The 26,185-nt window shown below is 31.3% G+C and overlaps 1 protein-coding gene across 1 annotated transcript; it reads left to right on the top strand.

The window, feature by feature from the left end:
• Window positions 1-1,603: 1,603 nt before the first annotated feature.
• Window positions 1,604-14,369, top strand: LOC124366045 (probable cytochrome P450 304a1). The gene is made up of 9 exons (XM_046822254.1): window positions 1,604-1,756; window positions 3,571-3,822; window positions 4,481-4,641; window positions 7,942-8,214; window positions 8,881-8,998; window positions 10,547-10,727; window positions 11,837-11,954; window positions 13,089-13,230; window positions 14,081-14,369. Exons 1-9 carry the CDS (start codon window positions 1,666-1,668, stop codon window positions 14,260-14,262), a joined length of 1,518 nt encoding a protein of 505 aa, XP_046678210.1. The 5' UTR covers window positions 1,604-1,665; the 3' UTR covers window positions 14,263-14,369.
• Window positions 14,370-26,185: the final 11,816 nt, after the last annotated feature.

Below are 26,185 nucleotides of genomic sequence, written 5' to 3'. Positions count from 1 at the left end.
TAAAATGGATCATGCCATGTCAATATCTTAAGTGACAATCATAATATATCTCAGAACTTTTAGAACAACAATTAAAAATAATATGCTCATATTTTTCCTATTTTCAAAATGAAATTGTGTGCAAAGCGTTAGGTAACAGCCAGTGTTGTTTGAATTTATCAAATACCTGTGATTACTAGTAAATATCTGCTTGTTATTTTAATATTACAGCAATCAGAAAATGTACATACATTTTCTCGCACTTATTGTCAGGAATATTTAAAATTTAGTCTTAATGATCTCAAAAGAGTTATTAGTGAGGTATGTCGAAGTATTAGATAGACAATTTAAAGGACGTGTTCTGACGCGTGTGACTTGGAAAAAATAGAAATAAAATAAAGCCCGTAGACATGTAAAGATTTAATCAAATTTATTCTTTTCTTAATATTATTTTATGGCGGTTATTACTATTTTTCATGATAATAAACAATAAATTATTTACTCAGAGTACTTTAAAAGTGTTTTAAAGATAAACCATTTAATACGTTTTTTAATTGTACAACGAGATTTTAATTGTTGTGATAAAATGGAAATGTATCATGGACAATTTATTTTACTACTTGTTTCAAAGAGTATAATTTATTTTATGACATCTATCAGGTATTTCCTAAATAAAAAATATTGCGGTATTAAAACAAAATGTATGTTAGTACTATTAAGTTACTCCTTGAAAACTGTAATCTCAGGGTTTTTCGATTGCAGAAAACATATCACGCATGAAAAAACTTTACCTTGGGATCTCACTATTAAAAAAATGGTTATCAATGGTAAGGCTATTGAAGATTGGGAGAGCTATGGTCGCTTAAGTACAACAAACAGGAAGTGTAGGTGGGGATACTTTTAATAATTTAGTCGTCATAAATGATCGAGACGTCTTATATTAAAATACAAATCTCTTATACTACAATCCATAAATAAAGTTTAATCCTTTTGAGCATTATGGAAACGAGTGTTTTAAGGATGATATTTCTTAATAGTGGTTTACCTCTTACATGATGCTGTAAATAAAGTTTAAGCCTTTTGAAAATTATTAGATCGAGTCTTTTAGAGATTATTTTTCTCAAGATTAGTTTACTTCTTACCTGAGGCTGAAAGGTTTGAGACTATCCTGTGCTGAAAATGTGACAGATAGTCGCTTAAAACAATAATTAAAGGAAAGGTGGCCAATAACGTTTAAGTAACCGGAAGAGAAATGTTCAGGCTATGACGTCCATCGTATAGGGAATTACGGATAATGGCTATCTAATAACAAGGAATCGGTGCAGAGGGCAATGCGGGCTAATCTGCGGGTACAGTTTGTTCCGCGGATGGATACATCTGCTCAACGCTGAACTCCAATAAGTCAAGGAAACAACAGATTAAAACTGCAATAAGAAGGTTGACATATAAAATGCTGCTATCAGCAGTGATGTGTGGTACAATCAGGCGCCTTGTGAACTTTTTATATTTTTTACGGTTGTTTTCTCTTAAATTAGCACGTGAATGCTAAACTTCAATCGAGACAAACATGCGATAATTTAACCGTTCGTTTTTTTGTAACTTGCCTATTAATATCACCGAGGATATAGGATCGGCTTTAGTTCTGATTTACTGTTGGTAACGAAGGTGTCTCATATCCAACTAAATATGTTTCTAGTACTGTTCACTTTCATTACGTTACTTATATACATGTTTCTCACATATGTAGGTGGGAGACCTCATCCTAAATTTCCTCCTGGTAAGAAATGATTTAATACTTTCATTTGATTTTGTAGAACTATAGTAATACGGACAACGAAATTTGCAAACTTATTTTCATAGTGATAAATTTCATTTATGACATTCAGTTTCTTCATTTCAAACCCTCAATTGTTGTTCTGATTGACAGGATAATTTCAATAATTATAAAGCATTAAACAGATTATCAATAAAACTAAATTTATTATAAAAATGTTAAATATTTATTATTTTAAGGATGTAATATTCATCACATTTATACTTTTTTGTTGTAATTTTTAGAACATCACATTTTATTAATTAAGTACTTTATTAATGGAATATTTAATTTATTATTTATATATTTAATAACATCTTATAAGCATATGAGTATTATTTTAAAAGAAAACAGACCTTGGTATTATTTATTCCAATATTTAAAACACTAAATATAATAAATATTTTATAAACACTGTATTTGTATGGATAATTTAATGTTTAGTTTTTTGCTAACATTTAATTTATATTATATTGAAAATATGTTATTGTAATGTTATATTAGTCGATAAACTATGATGTTATTATAATAGCCAACTACATGCAAATGAATTTTGGTTTTAAAATCTAATATACGAATTAATATTAGAAATGTAATGATAAAATGTAATATATTTTTTAATTTATTAATTTTTCAGGCTGGTTTTGTGCGTTTATTAACGGAAATTAATTGTGTATTTAATAAAATGATATCAGCATACACTATTTTAAAAACGTCTAGTGTATTTAGTGAAAAATTTTAATTCTAATTAATACTGTAATATTGATTGGGGTATACGAGTATTACCCAGTTTAAACTAAAATTCCTAATAAAAACATTTATGAAAAAAAAGAAAAATTTTACAGTTTGTTATTTTAGTATTTTTGTACATATGAATGACGTGAACTATGCAAATGAAATATTGTTCATAAACATTTATTATTTCATAAATAAAAATAAAAATTGCTAATATAAATATGCCTAAATGACCAAAAACGACAGTTGTCATCAGTTAAATACAATGTCAATATAATAAACTACAATCCAATTCCGTTCCCTGAACAAAGGAGATTCCATGAATAAGTTTCGACACAGAATCTAACAAAAACTTGAGCATCTTAATTTGTTCGCAAGCCTGAAATTAATTTATAATATCTCTATAATTTAATTCTATAATGTTTCAATCACATCGTCCTAAGAAGTTGTACTTAAAAAGTTTAAATTTTGCAGTCTATTTTCCAGATATGAACTTCTGTAAAAAATGAAATCATAAAAGTGGTTCTTTACCCTCAATCGCTTTAATTTAATATTTTTCTGTAATTGAATTAACTAGATTTTGGAACTTGACATGAAAAAGATGTTCCGTAGTCATTTTTTACGTTTCAAAAGAAATTATTTTTAGGAAAGAGTTAAATAAGGGTCGAAAGGGTCTTTTAATTTAAATTCTCGACTATTATTTTGTATTGTACATATATTCTTTTATTATTAAACATAAAAATAGTATTAATGAATGACACTATACTGCAAAAAATTTATGCATGAAACCCTTTCTTAAAAAAATCATATTATAGCTTTTGGCTTAGTTCATGAACATGTTTATCTTTTATTAATTTTGAAAATGACGCTTTACGGTACACATTGGGTAAAATAATATCTTACCATGTTTTAATATTATGAGTAACATGTTATTGTTTGTCAAAACAAAGAAGACTAGATAAAATAAACTGGTAGTATATTAACTTACGATAAGTTTAGTTTGAGCACTGCAGATATTTGGTACATTTTCCCACTTCTGACAGGACCGTACCGATGGCCGGTATGGGGAGGATATCTCCAGTTACTTCTGGAGAATTACAAGTTTCCTCACGAGGCCATGCACTGGATGTCCCGCCGTTACAAGACGGAAGTACTGGGCTTGTACCTGGGCCCCTACCCCACTGTAGTAGCCTGCACCCCTAACAGCGTCAGAGACATCCTCAACCACCCCAACATGCAGGGCAGAATTTCGTCCGTCGTCTCTAACATGAGAGACCCTGACGGAGTTACCAGAGGTTTGTTTAGATGAAATATTGATTAATTTATATATTTTTAATTCACATAAATCAATTCATATCACATAGAATACATTGTTTTATTATCAACAAACATTTCCAATGTAACGTAGGTTAGTCAAATCATGTTCTGAACTCAAATCGTTCTACGAAAATCTTGCAACAAAAATATTCTTAAATCCAATATGGTTTGTTTATGAATTTTGAAATAATAAAATACAAATATTTGAACGTCATACAAGACAAAACTGAAATTAAATATGATTCATCGGCTTATGTATTTTATATAATAATTTTAGATATTACCTCTATAATATAAAGTTAAAATAAATATCAAGATATGTGGTAGTTTATTTGAAATTAGTTTTTAATTTTCTAAATCAAACCTAACATGTAATTTTATAAATATTTTGATTCAGACGAATATTAATTTTAGAGTTTATTATTTTTTATTGTTAAATCGCTTAAGATTGATAAACCAAACTTTTTCCCCTTAAGGAGGTCCTTAGGGGCCGCGATTTAGAAAGATCTATAGGGTTTTCAATGAGTAATTATTGTCTAAAGTAGTAGTTAAAAACTGTAAACTTTAGACGTGACGTAGATAAGACCTATAGATTTATTAGTATTCCTTTTTACAAAGATAATTTGGATTATTTAGGACAGTTCTTCATTGACGGTGATCGATGGACGGAGCAGAGAAGATTCATGTTGAGGAACCTGAGAGATTTTGGGTTTGGCACAAGAAGTACTCAGTTGGAGAAGATTATGGAAGAAGAAATAAGAGATTTTATTGATTTGGTTCAGACAAAAAATCATGAGGTAATTAAGAACATTCACTTTAGTTAGTAGTAAAAAGTAAATATTAGACTTAAACCATTCAGGGTTCAAATGATTCGAATGAATCCGTATCAATAGTAAACCATTAGTACTGTAAAACATATATATTTAGTATGCATGTAATTCGATCTATTTATAAACTACAGTAAAATTGTGATTATAAGATACATTAAATTACATACAAATGTAAATGGGCCTGCACGTTAAGTATGCAGAAAGTGATGACGTAGTGCATATCTAAAAAATGCAATGGCGTAGTTTATATGCCACGGCCGTGATGGTTTTACGGTGATGGCGTAGTGCGTATTCATAAATATATAAGACGCAACTTTTGACTCTGAAAAAGTCATGTTTTAATTGAAATAATTTCATGTATTATCGACAACCAATGATATTTACAGTTTTGATTATCATATTCTATACCATATTCCATTGCAATAGGCTGCAATTAATTTTTAATAGGAACCTATATCTTACAATGATCCTAAAAAATAAGTCATTTGGTTTTATATACTCGTACCTAGGTGGTCGTGAAAGTTCTGGGGAAATTCTACGTCCCACATAATATAGTTATACGGTGGCTTTGAAGAAGTCTTAAAAATGTTATCACATCAGCAGGGATGTATTGGAAAAAACTACTGGTGTTCTAGGAAAAATTATGGAAATTATGAAACTTATAGATTCTAACTTAAAACTGAGGTGGAAAACATGACTTTATTGCATTACAATTACAATAGTCCCTTCATTATTTATTCAATTGTTTGCGGAAGATATTATCCCAACACTTTTTAATCTTCCGAAAACCCCCACATATCTTCAGCTGTTAGTGATATCATACATTTAATTGAAATGGTATGAAATGATATTATACATTTAATAATGGCTACAGTGATGCTATAAATGTACAGATTCCCTTAAATCTGTTCGTTATAATATTTTATAGCTCTTTTATCAATATTTTGTTTTATTTTAAGTAGAATTAAAGGTACTGTAATAAAATCTTGTTATGAGAAAATTTCAATTTAAATTCTTTAACATTAATATATATATATATATATATATATATATATATATATATATATATATATATATATATATATATTATATGGCTCTCAGTATACTTCCTTTCTATATCCACTACAATTGGAGCATATTTCTTGTCAAATAAAACAGTTAGTAATTCATTCAGCCAGACTTTTTACTAATATATATTGTAAACAAAGCTAGCGTACGATATTATACTCGTAGCTTCCTCAATATCTGCTAAAAGTATGATACTTTAATCCCAAAAAATCTCCGCATGTCATAAAATTATTGCTATACTCTAAACGAATTATTTGCTGAACTATGCGTTACTGAACGATATACAGAGGGTGGCCAAATTATTAGACTAGAACTAGTTTTCGGGGAAAATTATTTTAATAAATCGTTTTTAAATATCTGTGTACATCAAATTGTATAACTAATATTTTGTGTGTATACCCTTGTTCTTTATCAATATTTCAAAACTCTTTGGCATGCTCTGGACCAATTTTTGTACAGTTCTTTTTGATTTCTTCAATGTGGTACAACACTTTAATTAATTAAAAATTCACAAGCCCTTGACGTGTGGTCACCTTCTTCTTTAGCATTCTTTTCTTGACAATTGACCACAAATTATCAATTGGATTCATGTCAGGGCTGTTACCTGGTCAAGGAAGCACACTGATGTCTGATTCACTGAGAAATCTTGTTACTGTCTTGGCTTTATGGCATGGATCACCATCATTTTTAAAAATAAACTCCCCATTTGGAAACCAATCTTGAGTCTGTCGAATTAGTCTCCTTTGCAGCACATAGATATTTTATGACTTACTTTTTCCAAAAACTCTGTTGTCCAATGGTCTAAGCCTTTAGCCCACTCTAATCGCTTCTTTGCCATGGTAGACGTGATCTTTCGCTTTTTTCCTTGGTCTGCGAGCGTTGAGTCCTTCTGTGTTTAACAATCTTCTCACACTTCTAGGTGAAATATTGGCTCCATACTCGTTTATCTGGTCAGCCATTTGTTTGTGGTAAGTCTCCTGTTTGTTTTAACAATATTCTTTAGTTTCCTGACCAATCTATCATTCCTTTTGGGCTTGCGGCCACATTTTCCAACTCGATGTGTCTGATTACTTAGGTTTTGGTCACAGGTTCACTTGATCCTACTTACTGATCTTTTAGAAATACCCAAACTTTACGCTAGTTCAGTTTGTGAATAACATCTTTCTTTTAAAAGAATCTTTACTGAAGCTTTTTTTCTTATGAGAAAAAACACAATTTTTTCCCATGACCGTTAAAAAGTGGCCTCACTCTTGAAGTATTCTTAAAATATTAAAAGCCAAAAAAAACACACAACCTTTGACGGTTTTACAACCAGAATCCACTACTAACACTGTTACCAGCTCATATTACAAGGAAACCCCACTAAAAATAAGAATAACCAATATTAGATACATACAGAAGTTGAGTTTATGTTCAGTTATTGCCTAAAAATCGTCAGCTGATTTAAGTGCTACCAACTGGATATGACATTAACTTCAATGCCTCAAATAGAAATATAAAGTTCTAATATAATGTAACGAATGCAAATATATGAAAAATAACAATATATTTTAGGATTATAAAGCATAGTTACGAGATAACTTAAAATGTCGTAAATTTGAATGTCTAGTCTAATAATTTGGCCACCCTCTGTAGTATATTCTGCCAGTAAGCTTATAACTGTCTGCTAATGTGAACTGTAAGGGATTTTACAGAACTAGACGAGGAATTTTAACGCCAGTTTTAGTAAAAAAGCAAGTTTTACCATCATAATACATAATGGTTAATATAATTGTTTTGATTAGTTTACGTTTTTTTTTTTTTAATTGTAAGTTGTATTTAACATAGTGAATACAGCAGAAGCACATAATAACTAATCCCACAGTCCTAAAGTCGGTATATGACTATATTGGTATCAAAGTGAAGTTGATTAACGGTCTATTTAGGATATGTTCCTTTTAATCTTTCGTTACATAAAAATTATTACTCTCCATTCCTCATTCCCTGGTGAGTTATAAACAAGTATGGAGTGTGGGTTACATACAATACTACTTGAAAAAATCATTCTAAGATGAATAAGGTGTTATAGTTTAGTTTTGGCCTGGTACGTCAGGATTAAATATAAAATATGTTCAAGATTTTTATAATTACAGTTTTAATAAATTTTTGTGCCTTTAAAGTCTTAACGCTTTGAGTCTAAAACAGTTTTTCTCTTCACAGGGATTTTGCAGCGATGGAAAAGTGAAAGTGCCTCCAGTGTTTTACGCGTACTTCACAAATCTCGCACTCCAGGTTTTCCTGGGGACCCGCATTCCTCCCTCCCAATACCAGAAGCTAAAGAAGTTTGTCTCTGATTGCTACTGTTTCTCAAGGAATCTAGACCCCACAACCGGGGCTATTGGTCTTACTCCTTGGGTGCGTCACTTTGCCCCCGGATTCTTCGGGTTCACTTCCCTAGTGAAGAGCAATGACTGTATTAAGGAGTTTATCCATGTTAGTAAATATAATATTATTATTATTTTTATTAAAATTTTCAAAAATAAAAGCTTGTTAAAGAATTTCCGTCATTTTACAACATTAACTTTCATATTAAATATAAAATACAAATTACAACGAACAGCTAAAATTTGTTTAAAGCTTTTTTGTGAAGATGGAAGTATTGGGAAGGAAAACGATTTTCTGGACATTTGCTATTGTTAAGTGATAAAAATATTAGTAACATTACTTTTCAAGATCTGCAATCTCGGCCCTTCTTTAAGTGGATGACTAACCTAACACCTGAGAAAAAGATTGGAAATCTTGAAACGTAGTGTTACTGTTTTTTATTAATCAAAGAATCCTTTATAATAATGCTTATGAAATAAAAAATACGATTCAAATATTTTTTGGTAACTCATTTATTTCAGGAAATAAAGGATCACTTTACAATTACAAGAATAAAATCTCGGTTTTTTGAAGATTTGACATTATTTTCAGCCACCACATTATGTATGGGGTGTTAACTAGTTTGAAATGTGTTTTTAAGAGTGATATATTATATAAATTCCCGTACTTACTGGCAAAAAAGGAAACATTTTAATGTTTCTGTTTGATATGTACAATTAATTGTAAGTAATCAATAAAAATATACTAACCGAATATTTATATATGTTTCAACAGGAGGTAACAAACGATCACAAAGGTACATTTATGTCGGATGCGCTTAGAGATTTCTGTGACACCTACCTTAAAGAGATAAAGGACAAAGATAACACCGACGATAAACATTGGTTCTCAGGTAATATAATAATTGTAAGAAACAGATAAGTCATCTGCATGCAGGTATTGGGTCTCAAACGTGAAGAAGAAACATATATTACGTCTCTATATATGTTTTCTCATTAAATAAAGACTTCTTTGAAAGTCTAAGATTTATTTGACGAAATAATGGCAATGTTCCCTTTTTCTTTAGAAGTCACTATATTGATAATAAATACGGTAAATGCGTATTTAAATTTTTACTGAATTTTTATTTTTGTCCATGATGATCGAATACGTTTACATTAACTAGCTTACTCCTTTTATGTGTTATGTGTTTCGATATTCCTTTCATAGAGAATATTAAAACATAAATTCAGGTCTCAAAAAATCATAGTATGTTTCCTAAAACTTAAAGATCAGAAATGATTGGTGATGTCCTTAATTTTTGGTTTCCCTACATATCAAAAGTTTATTTAATCATTAATTTAAGATTTTGTTATCATAACTCTAAAATTTATACTGCAATTTTATAAGCCACTCTACGTATCAAAAATCAGGCTTCACTAAGGTTGGATGGAACATTTCAAGTCAATTCATTGATTTCATCCTCCTCCTGTGGATATATAGACAGACAGACTATCATACAGAGACGAAAATATTATATTCCCATCTAACGAGTGAGACAAGATTTAATCCTACTTAGTGATAGGCTTCCATGTCACCCAGGCAAACTTCATAGATGGACGTCTACAATTACCAATTATTGTTATTGGATGAGCAAAGCCGCAGTCTAGAGACTGGTCAAGATTAAATAATTTCATCTATCTGCCTGTCTAGCCGTCTATCTGCTAATTCTATATCTCGATAACGAAGTGACTTATCGACTTGAAACTTTACATAATGCTTTATTTCTATATAAGCAGCATTTAGTTTTATGATGGTTTATTTCACTCCTTGGTATTTGGCTGAGCGTTAGAGTATAACGCTGGCTGAGAAATATCTCTACTGTTTGTTTCAAAACTTACTTTATCAGAGAAATACTTTTTGGCAACTTGGTTAGCTATCACAAAAGGGTAATAGCGCTAACTGTAAGCCTATTTGTAAGAAGTAGCATACACCATCGTCGATCTCAATGTTGTTTATGTAGAAACAAAGGTTAGTGCAAAATTTCAAATCTACAGGTAAGTTTTTTTTAGATATCTTACGGAAATACAGACCCATAGACATACAGTTTTGCAGATTAACAAGTAATAGGCTTCGCTTAAGGTGACTCTTACTTCTTAAATTATTAATTATTAAATTATAGAAAATCTGTGTTATTATTCAGTTTTGTTGATGGTTGGATAAAACATTGCCCAATTTTTTTCAAATGAGGGATACGTGTTTATACAGTATGTGTAAATTGGGAAAGTTTTAGGATAGTTTTAATGTAATTGTAATAGTAACTAACTTGCTGACGTGGATACCAAGGGAATAGAATTATATCAATTTAAATCTGTACATATTTTACATGCCAATCTGTTGTACTAATACACGTTAAGTCGACGAAAAGCTTATAGCCAAAATATGAATATTCATTTTACAGACGAACAGATGGTGATGACAATTTGGGACACTCTGTTTGCGGCGGTCATTACACAGGCGACCACTATGTGCTTCCTTGTGGAAGTGCTCCTGGAGTACCCCGAGATCCAGGCCAAAGCCCAACAGGAGGTGGACGACATGATCGGGCGCTCCAGGCTACCCACTCTGGACGACAGGAAAAAGTGAGTTCCCTTCCTAAGACAGAACATACATAGATTAAAAAGAGTATCTTTCCTAAGATAAAACATAGATCATCATGTGATACAAACATTAGTATGTTATGACGTTAGCCACAAAACTGGTTGGGTTAAATTAATAGAGGACAAAATTTAAGTTTATGATAAAAAAGTTTCTCTATACAATGAATCCTGCAAAGTCCAGTCGGAAGCGTTGTTTATTTTACACGGACACCACTGCTTCAGCAATATATTTAAAAACATTTATTAATTTTACTCAAATATCGTTCAATTTTGAAAACTTGTGAAATTTATCTGCTAAAATATACTAACGTATTCTAGAAAGACGTAGAAAACCCATAAGCTCTACCTTTAAATTCTATTATACTCTGTGTTCACCTTATCATACAATTTAAAAAATAGAGGCTGGAAGATAGGATATGTTAAAATATATTCCCAACGACTTAATAATTTACAAGAAATAGAGTTATACTTCAACGTGATTTTAACTTTATCCCGGTATCAACACAGTATAAATATTAAAATTTTTTATACAAGCTTGTAAATTCAGTCCACTTGGCAAGATCACTCCTATGAAAAGACGAATGTATTCATGTATCACATAAAAACATTATAATGTGTATATTATGATATTTTCCAACGTTTAGTAAGACAAAAAAATCGAGATCAGCAATATATTTATCAGGATTTGCATTATTCATTATTTTTAAATAAGGATATAAAAGTAAATACCATTATGAATACAAAAACCCTCCATTCTTCTCTATTAATCTCTAAGAATCCATTTATCTACGTCATGTTTTATCATTAAACCCTTTGTAGGTTTATTACTCATAATAATTTGTGACGAATAAGATATAAATATGTTAAAAATATTATTTATAATATTTCCATACATACCCGTTTGTTAAGGTAATTAAAATAATCGAAAACTGTTTTTCGTATTATTATGAATACATATATACAGTGCAAAACTCCTCTCATGTATGTTATATAATGGGGTGTATAAATAACAGAAATTACTTATATTAGCTAATAACGGCTAGAACTTATCAAATATTGTTCGACTGTTATTTAACAATGGTTTCCCACAGTTTGCCGTATTTGGAGGCTCTTATGCGAGAGGTGATGAGGAGGAAAACCCTGACTCCTGTGGTCCTGCCACATCGTTGCACCGAAGATACCTATTTCTATGGCTACTTCATACCTAAGGTAAACGGCTGTCCGCTTTATACACTATAGTGGCCTAGCCGAGAGTCAATTTTCAGTATGCGATTATACAAAGTAGTTTTGCTAAACATCGTTATAGGAATGTTTCTCAAGGAATTCAACTGTCAATCACGGCAGATATGGTGGAGTTCAAAATTGAAGTTATCAAAAAAGAGAAGAAGAGAAGAGAGAGGTTAAAAAAAATAGAAGATTGTTTATTGAAATCATAATTTGCCTAGGTTGAACCACCTAAAACCAACCGTTTGACATTCATTCTATCTATATCACCATAAGGCATGTAGATAAAGAGATTGAAAGTCGCAGATTTCAGTCAATATTTGAAAAGAATATGATGGTAGGATATACTCATTTTTATTTGAATTGGTAGGAAAACATGGTCTAAGAAAACATACGACTTGCATAATATTAATCATTCAGCTCAGTATTAAGATTTTATATGGATAGCTAAAACTGATTTTACATTTATATACTTATCTCCTGGTTTAGGTGTGTAGCAAGACAAGAAAATATTACCTAGCCTATTTATCATTGTATAAAGAACTCGACGGTTGTTTATCGATTTACAGAACAGTAGATTTATTGATCGATTGAGAAATACCAGGTTAAGTGCTTAAACGCCTGTGTTCATTTTCTCTTGGGTATAAGCAATAATTTGGTGTACAGAATAAAATATTACATGTGTATAACAGTAAGAATTGTGTTTTGCATTTTCTTCTCACAAAAAATTATTGTTTTTCTGATTTCGAAAATGGCTGACTTTGGATTTTATCCATTAAGTCTGAAAGTGCATTGTTTATTGTCAATTTTATATATTTAGACGGTCTTAAAATACACACATAATGAAAAACCTTATTCGTGTACGTACTGTAAACATTTCATCCTTTACTTGGCTATTTTCTCTATTGTAATCATATGAATTAAACAATGTTATCATTTAAAAACTTTCGTAAAGGGATCGATAGAGTTTTTCTGGTTTTTGGATTTTCAGAACGGTGGTCTCAAAAGCTTTAACTCTAAAATGAAAAAGTAACCCAATTAAACCGCTTGTACTCTCTAAATATTTGGCCATTGACGATTATCGTAATTGATTTAAAATCTATAAATTTTTTTCTACAGAATACGATGGTGTTAGCGAATCAATGGAGCAACAACATGGATGAAAAACTGTGGGATAATCCTTACGAATTCAGACCAGAAAGACATCTAGAGGAAGATGGAACAATAAAGAAAAAAGATATGGTCTTGGCATTTGGATTTGGTAAGTTTCCCATCCCAATTATGTGTTATCAAAACAACTTTATCACATAAGTTACAGTTTTCAAAAGAAAAACAAACTGTAGGGAATTGCTTGATTGGGATCTGTGTTACTTAGTGCTATGTAGTAATGCATTATTATAATATTACCTAGCGTGTATAAAGAAGTGCAATGTGATACATCTTACAGTAAGATTCATTCCTTTAAGAAATAATTTACTTATCATTCAGTATGTAACAAAAGAAATATTAAATATCATGGCATTTCCAATTCGCGTAATAAATAAATGACCGTGGGTCGGGAAATATTTTCTGAAAGAGTGTTATCGTTTTGCTTTATAGATATCACGGACCTTTGACTCTTCCCTGATATGTGAGAGTAGGGTCTCCCTAATTGACCTTGACCCGACACATTGAACTGTTCTTGTTCTATCCATAACAAATGGGAACTCTAGCACCCGGATGTCGATAAATACGTCACATATTGCTAATACATGACTTCCGAATTAGCATTGCGTTATCAATGATAAAAGCTTTACCTCAAATTTTGATGTGCTATATATGCGTATATTTGTAATATATAACTAATGTCATAATATTGTCTCATAGTAGCTCTTATCAACATTTATACACAACTTTCCCAAACATAACACTCAGAAGCCACATAGTACGACACAAGGATTTTGGAAACAACAAATTTTCCAAAAAATAAAATAAAAAAGTTTAAATTTCATACGTCAAGTTTTTTATGCCATATTCTATAATATTATAGCATCTTTTCATTAGTTTTGTATATTTCAAATATTATTTTTTAATGCCCATAACGAGAGATGGTTAAGGTAGTTTTGTTGCAGGAAAACATGTGTGTTCCGGAGAGACATTTTCACGGCAGAATATGATGGTTATGTTGGCCACCATGGTGCAGAACTTCAACGTCAAACTGCCCGAGGGTCACTCTATGCCTGACGAGAAGAATCACCTCCCTGGTTCCATCGTCAACCCCCACCATTTTGAAGTGATAATGGAGCCTAGATAATCAGCCGTAAACAACACTGCCATACGATTCTTTAAAACTTTTGTACAGTTCTAATTACGATGCGCTATTTTGTAACTAATTTTAAATAAAACAATTGTAAATAGTTATTAGTGTATATTTTCCGTCGTTACAAAACCTGTTTTGCGACTAAGTACATGAGAAATATTAGAAGTATATTACTGTCACATCATGAATGGAAAATCGCAGTGTGTTTATAGCAGTGCCAACAACTTTAAATGTAAATAATATTTACACAAAGTATAATAACACTGTTAAAAGTCCATTCTGTCCATCATGGTTGTACTGTTTTATTATTGATTTCATATCTGTTTGCTTTGTTTTAAGTTATTAAGTTGAGTTTTTGCGGATGGAAGAGAATATCATTTCTTGAATATATTTTGTTTAGTTGCTTTGGCTCATAATACGGATTCCAAATATCTGGTTCAATACCGTTAAAAAAGTGTTGTGTACATAAACATACCATTTTCAATATAATTTTGATAATAATACAAACAGTAAATTACTCAGATCGAATGTAAAATATTTCTATCTCCTGATCTATTTCGGAATAAATGGAACTAGGAATTAAGAAAAGTAATTTGTATAGTGGGAAGTTGGAGAGTGAAACAGTGGAAAAATCACAATGTCTTCACTCCCTTTTTTCAACATATGAGCGTCACTTATATTTTTCTAAAACGCAGTTAAGAACTATATCGAAAATATATGAAGACTTATTTACAAAAACCACGTCTGGCAATAGGTAAGTAATACCTAAAAGGGTAATTATAAGTCTCATAAATATCAATTAGAATTTTATATTTTTTAAAAACCTTTAAATTTATAAGGTATTGTTTCGTATAGGCTTCCCTTTCAAAAATCGATTAAATTAGCGTCCTTAGCTAATGATTAATTGCTTATATAAATTGAAGGTTAGGTCTTTATTACAGCCAGGAATGACCCCTACAGGATCTAAATAATTGCGTTTCCTTAGCTCTAGATCTCTTGAGAGGTGAAAGAGTTTTCAGTTGAATATCTTTTAAATTTCTTGTGAATTTTATAATATATTTTATAGATTTAGAGAATTTCTTGGACCACCATGAAACCTGGTTCCGACTTTAGTTTCCCGAATATTTAGGAATGCTACGTTCTGCTGCTTATATAGGGGACGATGTGAAAAGTGAGCTGAAATCCATGACTGTTTTAACATAGGTTCTACTGTAGTTATAGAACTTTTGATTGTTTCGGAATTCGTTGCAATCTTATCTGATATCTTGGATATCCATTGATTGGATAACGTAAGTGATTTAGGGCTGTTGCTATGGACGTGGCAAATCTTAAATTAAATATATGTGGATTTTTATTGCCAAAACCAGGCTGTGGATTGAAATTTTTATGCCAGAAAATATACCAGTTTTTAGGCAAATGTTAGTCTCAGATTCATAATTATTGAGAATGACAGCTTACATTTCATCGCACAGTCCCATTAGCATGTCACCCTTATATTGGAATAACTCGAAATAGCCCATCATTATGAATGGAGGTGGATCTTCTTGTCCAGCAGATCGTCAGAGATCAGAAGAAAAATTACAGGTAAAGGAATATGTAGAGAGCGAATATTTATTTAATGAACAGGATCTTGCTATAGCTACTACCTGAAGGTTTTTTGATAGATTAGCGTCTGGTGGTTACAGCGGAATCCGCCAGAATCGCAACACCACCACAAAAACTTTCTTAACGGTATTCGAAACGGAAAGTTTCGTTATAATACATTTTTCTTTAATACAAATTGTTTATCTCTTTTGCTGTTTATGAGCAACTTTAGATCTTCTCAATGGATTCAGAAAACGTTTAAATTCCAGTGTAGCATAATTGTGGTGACTTTTATTGAGTCCCTAATGTATCTATTTAAATTTAATAATTTTCTTTGTTTCGTTACAGGATGGCAATTAATATGTAGGGAATAAAACTCTACCTGTAGAAGTAAAAGGTCCTCCAACATATCGTCTTTAGGTATATAGATTTGAGAAGACCTAGAGGAGGATTGATTTGTGATACTAAGAAGCACTTTGAACCTATTATATGCTTCATACTTTATATGTGTTTATTATTTTAAGGATTTCTGTATCCTCCACATAAACAATTTCTTTACAAGGAGTGATGCTTTCCTTTGCAATTTACGTATAAAACATCTTTGTCATAACCCTTCTCTTGGTGTGCCAAAACCTTACTAGAATGGCCAAATCTTTGTCAGCAGAGACATAATTAATTCTAAAATAAATATGGACGGATAGAGATAATTATCCTGTATTAATATAATAAAAGGGATGGTGCCTTAGCACATATATGCAAAGTGTTATAAATAAAAATGAATTATTATTACTGACTGATTCACAGCGAGAAATGGAATATAAAAGCAGTAACTTTAAATTTTACAGATATAGGTATTTCATATTTAATGGGATGAATTGAAAGTAATCAGTACATCGTTTATCACTCGCTTTTCATAAAACTATTGGAAAACGTTTACAGCGAAGGTTTCAAACAATGTCATGTTCTTTGTATGTAATCTCCTGTTTAATAGCTCATTTTAAGATTAAAAGTAGTTCAGTTAATGTCCATATATTTAGCGGCAACTTTATTTCATTTATATCATTGCACATTTATAAACTAAATACTTATTTTATTTTATATTTTAGTCTATTTTGTTTCTTTAATTGTGTATGTTAATAAGTGAAATATATATTATATTACAGAAATATTTTATGGTACGCTGTAGTAACTATTCTCTTTACTACCATCTAACACAAAACGTCTATTGTTGTGAAAGCGAAAATAAGTAGTAATTGCACTTATAGAAAAACAAAAATTAATGTGATTTTCTGCGATTAGGTGCATTTCCTTTGTGTGTAATTAGAGATTTTTCATCTTGTATATTCCTTTTTTACTGATTTATATATTGCAATTGTATAAGTTTAATTACAATACTGCATAGCAGTCTTGTACGTTAGTGTAATTTAAATTCATATTAGAGTAAAATCGAAAGAATTGTAATGAATAAATAATATTCGATACACAGACTTAGTCTAAGTAAAGTAAAACTTCAATTATACACTTGTAATTTTATTGCAATATAAATAGAATACATACATGTAAAAGTAAAGCATATCTAAATACCCAACCTTGTAATTATATCCTACATGTAAACTAATATTCATGTCATATACTATTGTAAAGTCAACCTTAGTTGATACAATTGTTTATTACAAATGCCTTGTCAAGTAAAGTCAAGTGTTAATTGAAGTAATATAACCCCAGGACATAATTAATATTATATCATGATAAGCCACTCCTCGTTTCACATAACATACTGCCATGAGGTAGAATGTAACATACATGCCTACAGCTACACGTTTTATTATATCAAATGATATAATGTCACATAGTTGTAGTCAGTTCACTTAAAATTTGTTATGGTGCGATATTTGCTTTGCCATTATTATTACACATTAAAGTTAAGTTTCAATAAGTAGTGTTGCAATAATAAAAGTTCTAGTGAAATTGGGAGGGTACCAATCGCAAGTTTGCACTAAAATCAATAAATGTCATAGATTTTCACCGTTTTATCTATCTGGACTACTTTATTTTCATTTTAAAATATTAATAAACTTGTACCGTAAATTAGTTAATTAAATTTCATACAATGTAAATTTCGCAACCTAATCAGCCAGTATAATATAATATTATTTTACATCCAATGTTCCGGAACTAAATTATTGGGCGGAGTAACTACCTAATTGGCACGCGTATGAATTTTTTTTCTTCTAACCCTTGGTAGCAGCCAAACTACGTAACCGATCAGACCTCGCGCGCTTTGTCCGCGAGTTTACGTAGCTGAGGTATCTCACGTGTTGTTTGAATAGATGGCTACCACTTCCCAACATCTACTCCTCTTCTAGAAATAACCGTTCTTAGACTACAGCTTCAATGTCTCGTGCCAAGACGCCGACACCCGGGTTGTGAGTCTACCTATTGCGAAGGGAAGTGAAATATTATTGTTTTGTAAAGTAAAACGTCGTACGCATAATTCAATAGAACATTGGATATTTTAGGCCCACCTAGAAGATATACTTTTTAGTTATTATATTCTAATTGGCAGCAACGTGGCATTACATAAACTTTTCCTTTACCATCTAAAAGTGGTGCTTTTAAGTTTTCGTAATTAAACTGAACTTATAAGTAAACTTTGTATTTCTAGTATTTATTACTACGACCTCAGAAGTCACCACCCCCATGTGTTATCGTCATACGGTACACATAATTGTATTGCGCCACTCTGCTATTGATGTACCTACTCTGCCATCAACTGGGTGAAACTGAGTGAAAACGCCACAATGCCTGCCATTAAAATAGGAATATTTGTCTAAAGATGAGTTGGTATTTGAACTGATATCTAGAGGTATTAAATTAAATAGTGACAGTACAGTAAATGAACTCAGAAAGTCCTTAAGACAGTGTTTGAGAAACAATATTTTACCTACTGCTAGTAGCCTATTAAAAATAGACCACAATCAGGAAGTAAAACTTCTCAGTGAAAAAGTGATATTATTAGAACATGGGTGCAGTGAATTGAACAGTGCTAGTTCACCTTTAGAAATCACCAAATTCCAAGAAAAGTGTAAACATTTAATAAACCGTTTATTTTTAGACAACCAGCTAGAACTAAGTTCTGTACATAGTGAAACTTTATCAGCTTTAAAGTGTAGGCTAGTAAATGTTGAACAACAGTTAGCTAAAAACTTGCTACCTACAGTGAACCTAGAACAGCTTAAAGTGTTAGAAGCCAATTTAAATGAATCATTAGAACAAGATGAGGCTATGGAACAGGCAGTGAAAGAACAAATAGGCCCTATTTCTGTACAACCACCAACAATATCACAGCCTACTGCCAGTACCACCCACTTTGCCTATAATGCCTATTTATAATGCCAAACAATGATTGTATTAGTCAACCTATGTCTGGTTTAAATATATTTAATAAGTTAAACAACCCTGTAGAATGTTATTTACAAAATTTTACAGTAACAAATGGCTTAGTAGTACCTGAGCTAATAAACTTTTTGAAAACTTTGTTAAAACTAAAATGTGAAAACTAGCCTATCAGAAAATGAAATTTTAGCATTGTTACCATGTTATGCAAAAGGTCCACTTTTAGCCAAAAATAATACAGTGTAAGTCTGTCATGCCAAATGTCAACTATCTACACAGGGAATTAATTAGTGCTTTTATCCCTGTAGGCCTAATTGAAAGACTGAGACTAGATTTAGTTTATAGGCCACAAAGGTTTGATGAGCCACTGTATGAATACATCTATGACATCAAAGAGCTCAGTCAAGTTTTATTGTGTAACATAAGTGAACAGGACTTGGTAATTTGTATAAAAAGAGGTATTAAGCCTACAGATAGAAATAAGTTAATTTTTGAAAACAATCCCATTTGGTTTACAGATTTGGAAAATTTGTGTATAGCTAGTAACAATATAACCTTTAATGATAACTTAAGGGACAATTTAAGTAAGACATATGTTAACAACATGTATCCACCACATGTTGAACCTAGAAATAGTAGGCCTACTGTCAAAAACCCAAAGTTATGTTTCAATTGTAATAGGCCTGGCCACTTAGCAAAAAAACTGTTTTAGGAATCCAAAAAACTAGTTGGTAGGGGAGTGGTATTACACACAACACCTAAAAATATCCCTCCCCGGTTTCATAAGTTTAAGAATAATAATTTTATAAATAGTAATACAGTAAGAAAGAAAAACACTATTTTATGAGAGTCTATGGTAAGGTAATTAAAAATTGGAGTAAATTAAACTATAGAAAACCTAATTTAAGACTAAATGTTAGACAGTGTAACAATATGCCTTTAATTGAAGCTATAGTGGGTAAAAATGTAAAAACAAACTGCTTATTAGATACTGGTGCTACAAGAGATATAATTAGCAAAGAATTTTATGATAGCCTATTGTTGAATAAAAATGTTTCTAAATTAATGAAGTCAGATGATAGAATGTTTGCTGCAAATAACACTGAAATAAAATGTTTTGGTTACTGTTTTATGCTAAGATAAAAATTTCTAAATTTTGTTGGAAAGTAAAATTTATTGTATTGGATAATTTAAAATGGGACATTGTATTGGGAAACCCATTTATATCTAATAGCAAATTAATTTTAGATCTTGATGGAGATTCATGTTATTTTAAATTCAATTGTAATGAGAAAATAACTATTGTCAGACAACAGCCTTTTGAACATGAAGTAAACAGCATTGATGTAAAAATAGGGTGCACTAGAGCTGAGGCTGAGATACAAAACCTTATAGGGGATTTTCAAATGTTTTTACTCCAAAATTAGGAGAGGCTCTAGATTTGGAAGTGAGATTAGTTCTAAAATGACCCTACACCTGTAAATATTAGGCCTTATTTTATGAGCCCTCCTACTGTAAATAAGATGAAAACAATAATACAGGATTGGTTGGACCAAGGAATAATTGAACCCAGTACTTTCAGCCTACTCCAGTCCAGCCCTTTTTAACCCAAAAAGGACAGACTTGTAGTCAATTATACCGAATTAAATAAAAAGTTACAGAAAATTGATTTTCCCATTGGTGATTTAAATAATTATTATCAACATCTTAGTGGAGCCAAATATTTTTCAATAATAGATTTAAGAAAAAGTTTTTTGCAATGTCCATTATCACCTGATAGTCAAGATCTTACCTCATTTAGCACTATATTTGGTAAATATAAATTTAAAAACGAGTACCCTTTGGTTTACATGTTGGTAGTGCTGTATTGTCGCCTATCTGGATAAAGTCCTAGACAATATAAAATTTAAATATGTGATAAATTTTTGTGATGATATCTTAGTGTACAATAAAGACCTTGATTCGCATTTAGTACATGTCAGAGAGATTGTAAATAGACTAAGCAAACATGGCTTAACGGCAAACCTAGAGAAAGCAAAGTTTTGTTTTGAGGAAATCTCCTTTTTGGGGAACTTAATAAAAAATAATACAGTAACTATAGATCCCGAGCGAACAAGGAGTATAAGAGAATTTATGCCGCCTAAGAACGCCAAACAAATTTCACAGTTTTTAGGTATGACCAATTTTCTTTTCAAAATTTATAAATAATTATGCCGAATTATGTAATCCTTTAAATCGTTTAAGAAGGAAAAACGCTAAATTTATTTGGACAAGTGAATGTCAAGATTCGTTTGTAAAGTTAAAAGAAGCTATAATGAATCCTCCTGTACTCCAGTTAGCCGATTTTTCAAAGCAATTTATAGTAATGACAGATGCTAGTGGAATAGCCGCAGGTGGTTGTTTGTTACAGGAAAACGACCAAAATGAATTAATGCCAAATAGCCTATTACTCTAGGAAATTTACTGATGCCGAATTAAAATATACTGTTTATGAAAAAAAAGCTTTGAGTGCACTAATTTGCATAGAAAAATGGCACGAATTTTTAGAAGTAAGAACCTTTAAATTAATAAACTGATAACCAAGCTTTATCCTATGTCCTCAATCACAAAGGAAGGTAGGAAGACTTGCCCGGTGGATCGAGAGGATTTTGAATATGCCATTTGAGGTGGAATTTAAAAGTTCCACCGATAATGCGCTGGCAGACGCCCTTTCACGTATGTTTGAGGGCGAGTCGACGGGAACAGCTGATCCGAGCCCCAGTGACTGCCCGGAACATTCCAGACCAGGATAAAAATAGATTATCCGATTTCCTTCTGCCATTCAAACTCCTCCCGAAGGCAAACATGTAAACGAACATCTAATGTAAAGCCTAAAATGCAGATAAATAATAAGTGCAATAAACAAGGATAATTTGTGGTTGTTAATTAATGATTTACCATTAGCGTTTAAAGATTTAGAAAAATATCAACTTCAAGATAAAGAAACTCAGGAAAATCATTCAATCTGTAAAAAGCAATAATAACAATTTTGTTATTTTATAAAAAACAATTTACTGATGTACAAAAGGAATGTAAAAAAGTAAGAGTAAGATATTTTTGCCTGTACAGTTAGTTGATTTAGTATATGAATTCTTCCACAGTTCTTTAATAGGAGGTCATTTAGGCATTGCTAGAACGCAAAGAAAAATTAATCAGTATTTTTATAGACCTGATTTAGACGAAATTATAGAGGCAAAAGTCAAAGAATGTAATTGTTTGTAAAATGAGTAAAGTGTGCCAAAGAAAATATGAAGGCGAATTAGTATCTGTGCCATTTAAGAACAATATGGATTGTTTATTCATAGATCTTTTAGGTCCCTTAGTGAGAACTAGAAACAGCAATGTATATTTACTTGTAGTTGTAGATGCCGCCAGTAAATTTCTATGGCTAATCCCTTTGAGGGGAATGTAAGAGTGCTGAAATATGTAATAAATTAGACCGCATAATTTTTAACAACTTTTCTGTACCTAAAATAATAGTGTCAGACAATGCCGCATATTTTACATCACTGTATTTTAAGAAGTTCTTATTTAAGAATTTTATTGAACACCGTAGACTAGCGCCTAACAGGGCTAATGGAAATCAATCAATCAGAAAGGCATATTAGAAAACATATCTACATTATTACGTAGTTTCTATCACAACTGTCATAGTAATTGGGATAATGACCTAGGCTATATACAATTAAGTTTAAACACCGCCCATAATGAAAGCACTGGTTTTGCTGCCTTTGATTTAATGTTTAATCATTCCTGTAATAATGCTTTATCTAATTTATGGAAGCTAAATGATCTAATTGGTGAGAAATTTGTCCAAGGAAACTGTTGTAAACAATTTAAAGAGAGCTGTGGTCAATGTAAAAAGGAGTATAGCACATAACAGTAATAGACAAAAGTACTCCAGAGCAAAATGTAAAACATCCCTTTAAGTTGCATTCCTTAGTATGGATAAGAACCCACTATTTTAAGCAATTAAGGTAGATAAGTTTTGCGCAAAATTAGCACCAAAATAGTAGGAATTTATAGAATTTTATATTTTTTAAGCCCTGTAACTTGTATTGTACAACACACTGAAAATGTTTTGAATGTAAAAAAAAGTCCATATTGTGGATTTAAAATTAAATTAAGACCTGTTCTGTATATAAAAAAAATTTTTGTAGCATCCCTAGCTTAAGGAACCACTTGCTGCCAAATTTAAAAGATAAGATAAAATCCAGGAAGTTAATTGTTTGGTGAATTCTTAACGAATGTGTCAAGGGAAATAAAATATAGAAAAAGAATTTGTAAATAGACTTAGTATAAAGAAATGAGACAAAGTTGATCCTGACTGTTTTGTAATGAGGGAATCAAATATGAAAAATTGTCTGTGTTTTTGTATGTATGCCGAAATGTTGAATTTTGTGGATATATTTGAAGTGTTAAAATTCATGTAGATGTAAGATGTATAGGATGTTGTATGTAAATATGTATTAAGAGTAATGCAGTATTAATAAGGAATGTGAGACTTAGCTTCTCGTGAGGGGACGTTTCATTCCAAAGTATTCGATCCATATTGGTAACTTGTCCGCAAGTCTCAGGGTATTTAATGGCAAAACACTATACACAAAACACTGGTATGAATGCAAAAGAAGTATGAATGTGGCGCCTATATAACAAAACACTACACTACATTTGTTCACGATTTAATCGCCTTAAATGCCCTTATTCTTGCAACGACCCGCAAATTCTAAAACGCTGCAACGTGCACTGCATGAAAATAGTTTGCCTAAATTGATTTTCTATTTTTGGTCCCTAAGCGAGCAGTCATAGAACTGCATTGGCATGCGATCTAGCGGATTTCATAGGAAACTTTTGAAACCCCCGCGCTATCGTATTGTTATGGTTGAATTTGAATTTATGTAATGAATAAAAGGTTGAATTAAGTTTGTTATTTAGAATATGTTTAAAGTAAAGCGACTAACTAGGTTGCGAAATCAAAACAGGGGGATATTCTGTTACCGTAAATTAGTTAATTAAATTTCATACAATGTAAATTTCGCAACCTAATCAGCCAGTATAATATAATATTATTTTACATCCAATGTTCCGGAACTAAATTTATTGGGCGGAGTAAACTACCTATTGCACGCGTATGAATTTTTTTCTTCTAACCCTTGGTAGCAGCCCAACTACGTAACCGATCAGACCTCGCGCGCTTTGTCCGCGAGTTTACGTAGCTGAGGTATCTCACGTGTTGTTTGAATAGATGGCTACCACTTCCCAACATCTACTCCTCTTCTAGAAATAACCGTTCTTAGACTACAGCTTCAATGTCTCGTGCCAAGACGCCGACACCCGGGTTGTGAGTCTACCTATTGCGAAGGGAAGTGAAATATTATTGTTTTGTAAAGTAAAAACGTCGTACGCATAATTCAATAGAACATTGGATATTTTAGGCCCACCTAGAAGATATTACTTTTTAGTTATTATATTCTAATTGGCAGCAACGTGGCATTACATAACTTTTTCCTTTACCAATCTAAAAGTGGTGCTTTTAAGTTTTCGTAATTAAACTGAACTTATAAGTAAACTTTGTATTTCTAGTATTTATTACTACGACCTCAGAAGTCACCACCCCCATGTGTTATCGTCATACGGTACACATAATTGTATACCGTATTATTTTGTGTACCAAATGTATACCAAATATTTTTCACATATTTCACAAAATAAAATGTAATTTTATTTTACCCAGCTTGTTTTTAAACTTATTAATTCTGCTATGTGGTTGTTTCAATCAAGGCTACGAACAATACTGATTTTAAAATATTCTCTAACACTTAGGAAAATCCAATAGAGCTACATCACCAGCTAACACGATGTCTCTTACATGGAAAAAATGTCTAGTCTATACGTTAGATAGTTCTTGAAATATTCACCAAACAGATAGACAGAAGCCACGTATTGAGGAAAATAAAAATTTAATATCAAAACTTCAGACTAAACCAGTGATGAATTGAAACGTAAAATGAATGTTTTAATACATAGTACTCAAAATTAATAGGCTTCTTTACCATTGTGATGTAGCATTTAAACAGATCCTTAGGTAATAACATTTCATGAAGAAAAAATCGCACTACCACGCCTCAACGATATAATCTTTCTAGACTTCAGTCAAAAAAGCAACAAGATTTCACAACAAAAAATGTTGCAATCGATTATGTTAAACATTTTCATGAACTCGATAAGGTCTTTTCTCTTATAAAGATATTGTATCGGAAGTAGCTTAGATTTACCCCTAGACCGTAGTAGGCTACGGTGTATGTGTTTTTTTACTTGTCAGGACAACAATGTACACTCAATTATTGCACAGGAGATAAATTTAGACCGAAAGTAAGGACTCAAATTAAAATCTTCTTGACCGAAAGTGCTTTCTGAGGTGTACAGATTTGTATTTTTGATCGGCGCAACAATGCAGGCTCAGCTGTGACGTTTGGAAATATAATTAATTTGAACCAATTACGCTCTAACGCGAGCAAAGCATAAAATAAGTCACTGACCCCTAACCGGATATGAGCACAAGAAAGGATAGCTAAGTCTCAATTTTTCTTTATTAAAAATTAAATAACTATATACCTGTATATATTTGAATAATATACTTATTACATTAAAGGAATAGGAACAAAAACAGAAAAAGCATTATAAATAAAAAGTAATAAATTGCTCTTCAAATGGAAATTCAATAAATTACCACTACGTGGAATAATCGTACTTATCGTCAGAACAATGTGGAACAGTGCAATTGGTTTAAGTTTATTGCTGATGGACACGTTATTTTTACATGTTACTCAAACCTACAGTACTTTAATGTTTATTCTTTGTTGTTTGTTATCATGGCTATCAACGGATTATAAATATT

Source organism: Homalodisca vitripennis, chromosome 7, assembly GCF_021130785.1.
Source record: "Homalodisca vitripennis isolate AUS2020 chromosome 7, UT_GWSS_2.1, whole genome shotgun sequence".
NCBI classification, from domain to species: domain Eukaryota; kingdom Metazoa; phylum Arthropoda; class Insecta; order Hemiptera; family Cicadellidae; genus Homalodisca; species Homalodisca vitripennis.
The sequence above is the reverse complement of the archived record's forward strand: the minus strand, read 5'-3'. Positions and strand labels throughout refer to the sequence as shown.

What these genes read in the sequence shown, in the direction of transcription:
- LOC124366045 (XM_046822254.1), top strand. Translation starts at nt 1,666, where the DNA reads ATGTTTCTAGTACTGTTCACTTTCATTACGTTACTTATATACATGTTT. An exon ending in TCATCCTAAATTTCCTCCTG is followed by an intron (nt 1,757 to 3,570) that starts GTAAGAAATGAT and finishes CACTTCTGACAG; the next exon opens with GACCGTACCGATGGCCGGTA. An exon ending in ACTCTGGACGACAGGAAAAA is followed by an intron (nt 10,728 to 11,836) that starts GTGAGTTCCCTT and finishes GGTTTCCCACAG; the next exon opens with TTTGCCGTATTTGGAGGCTC.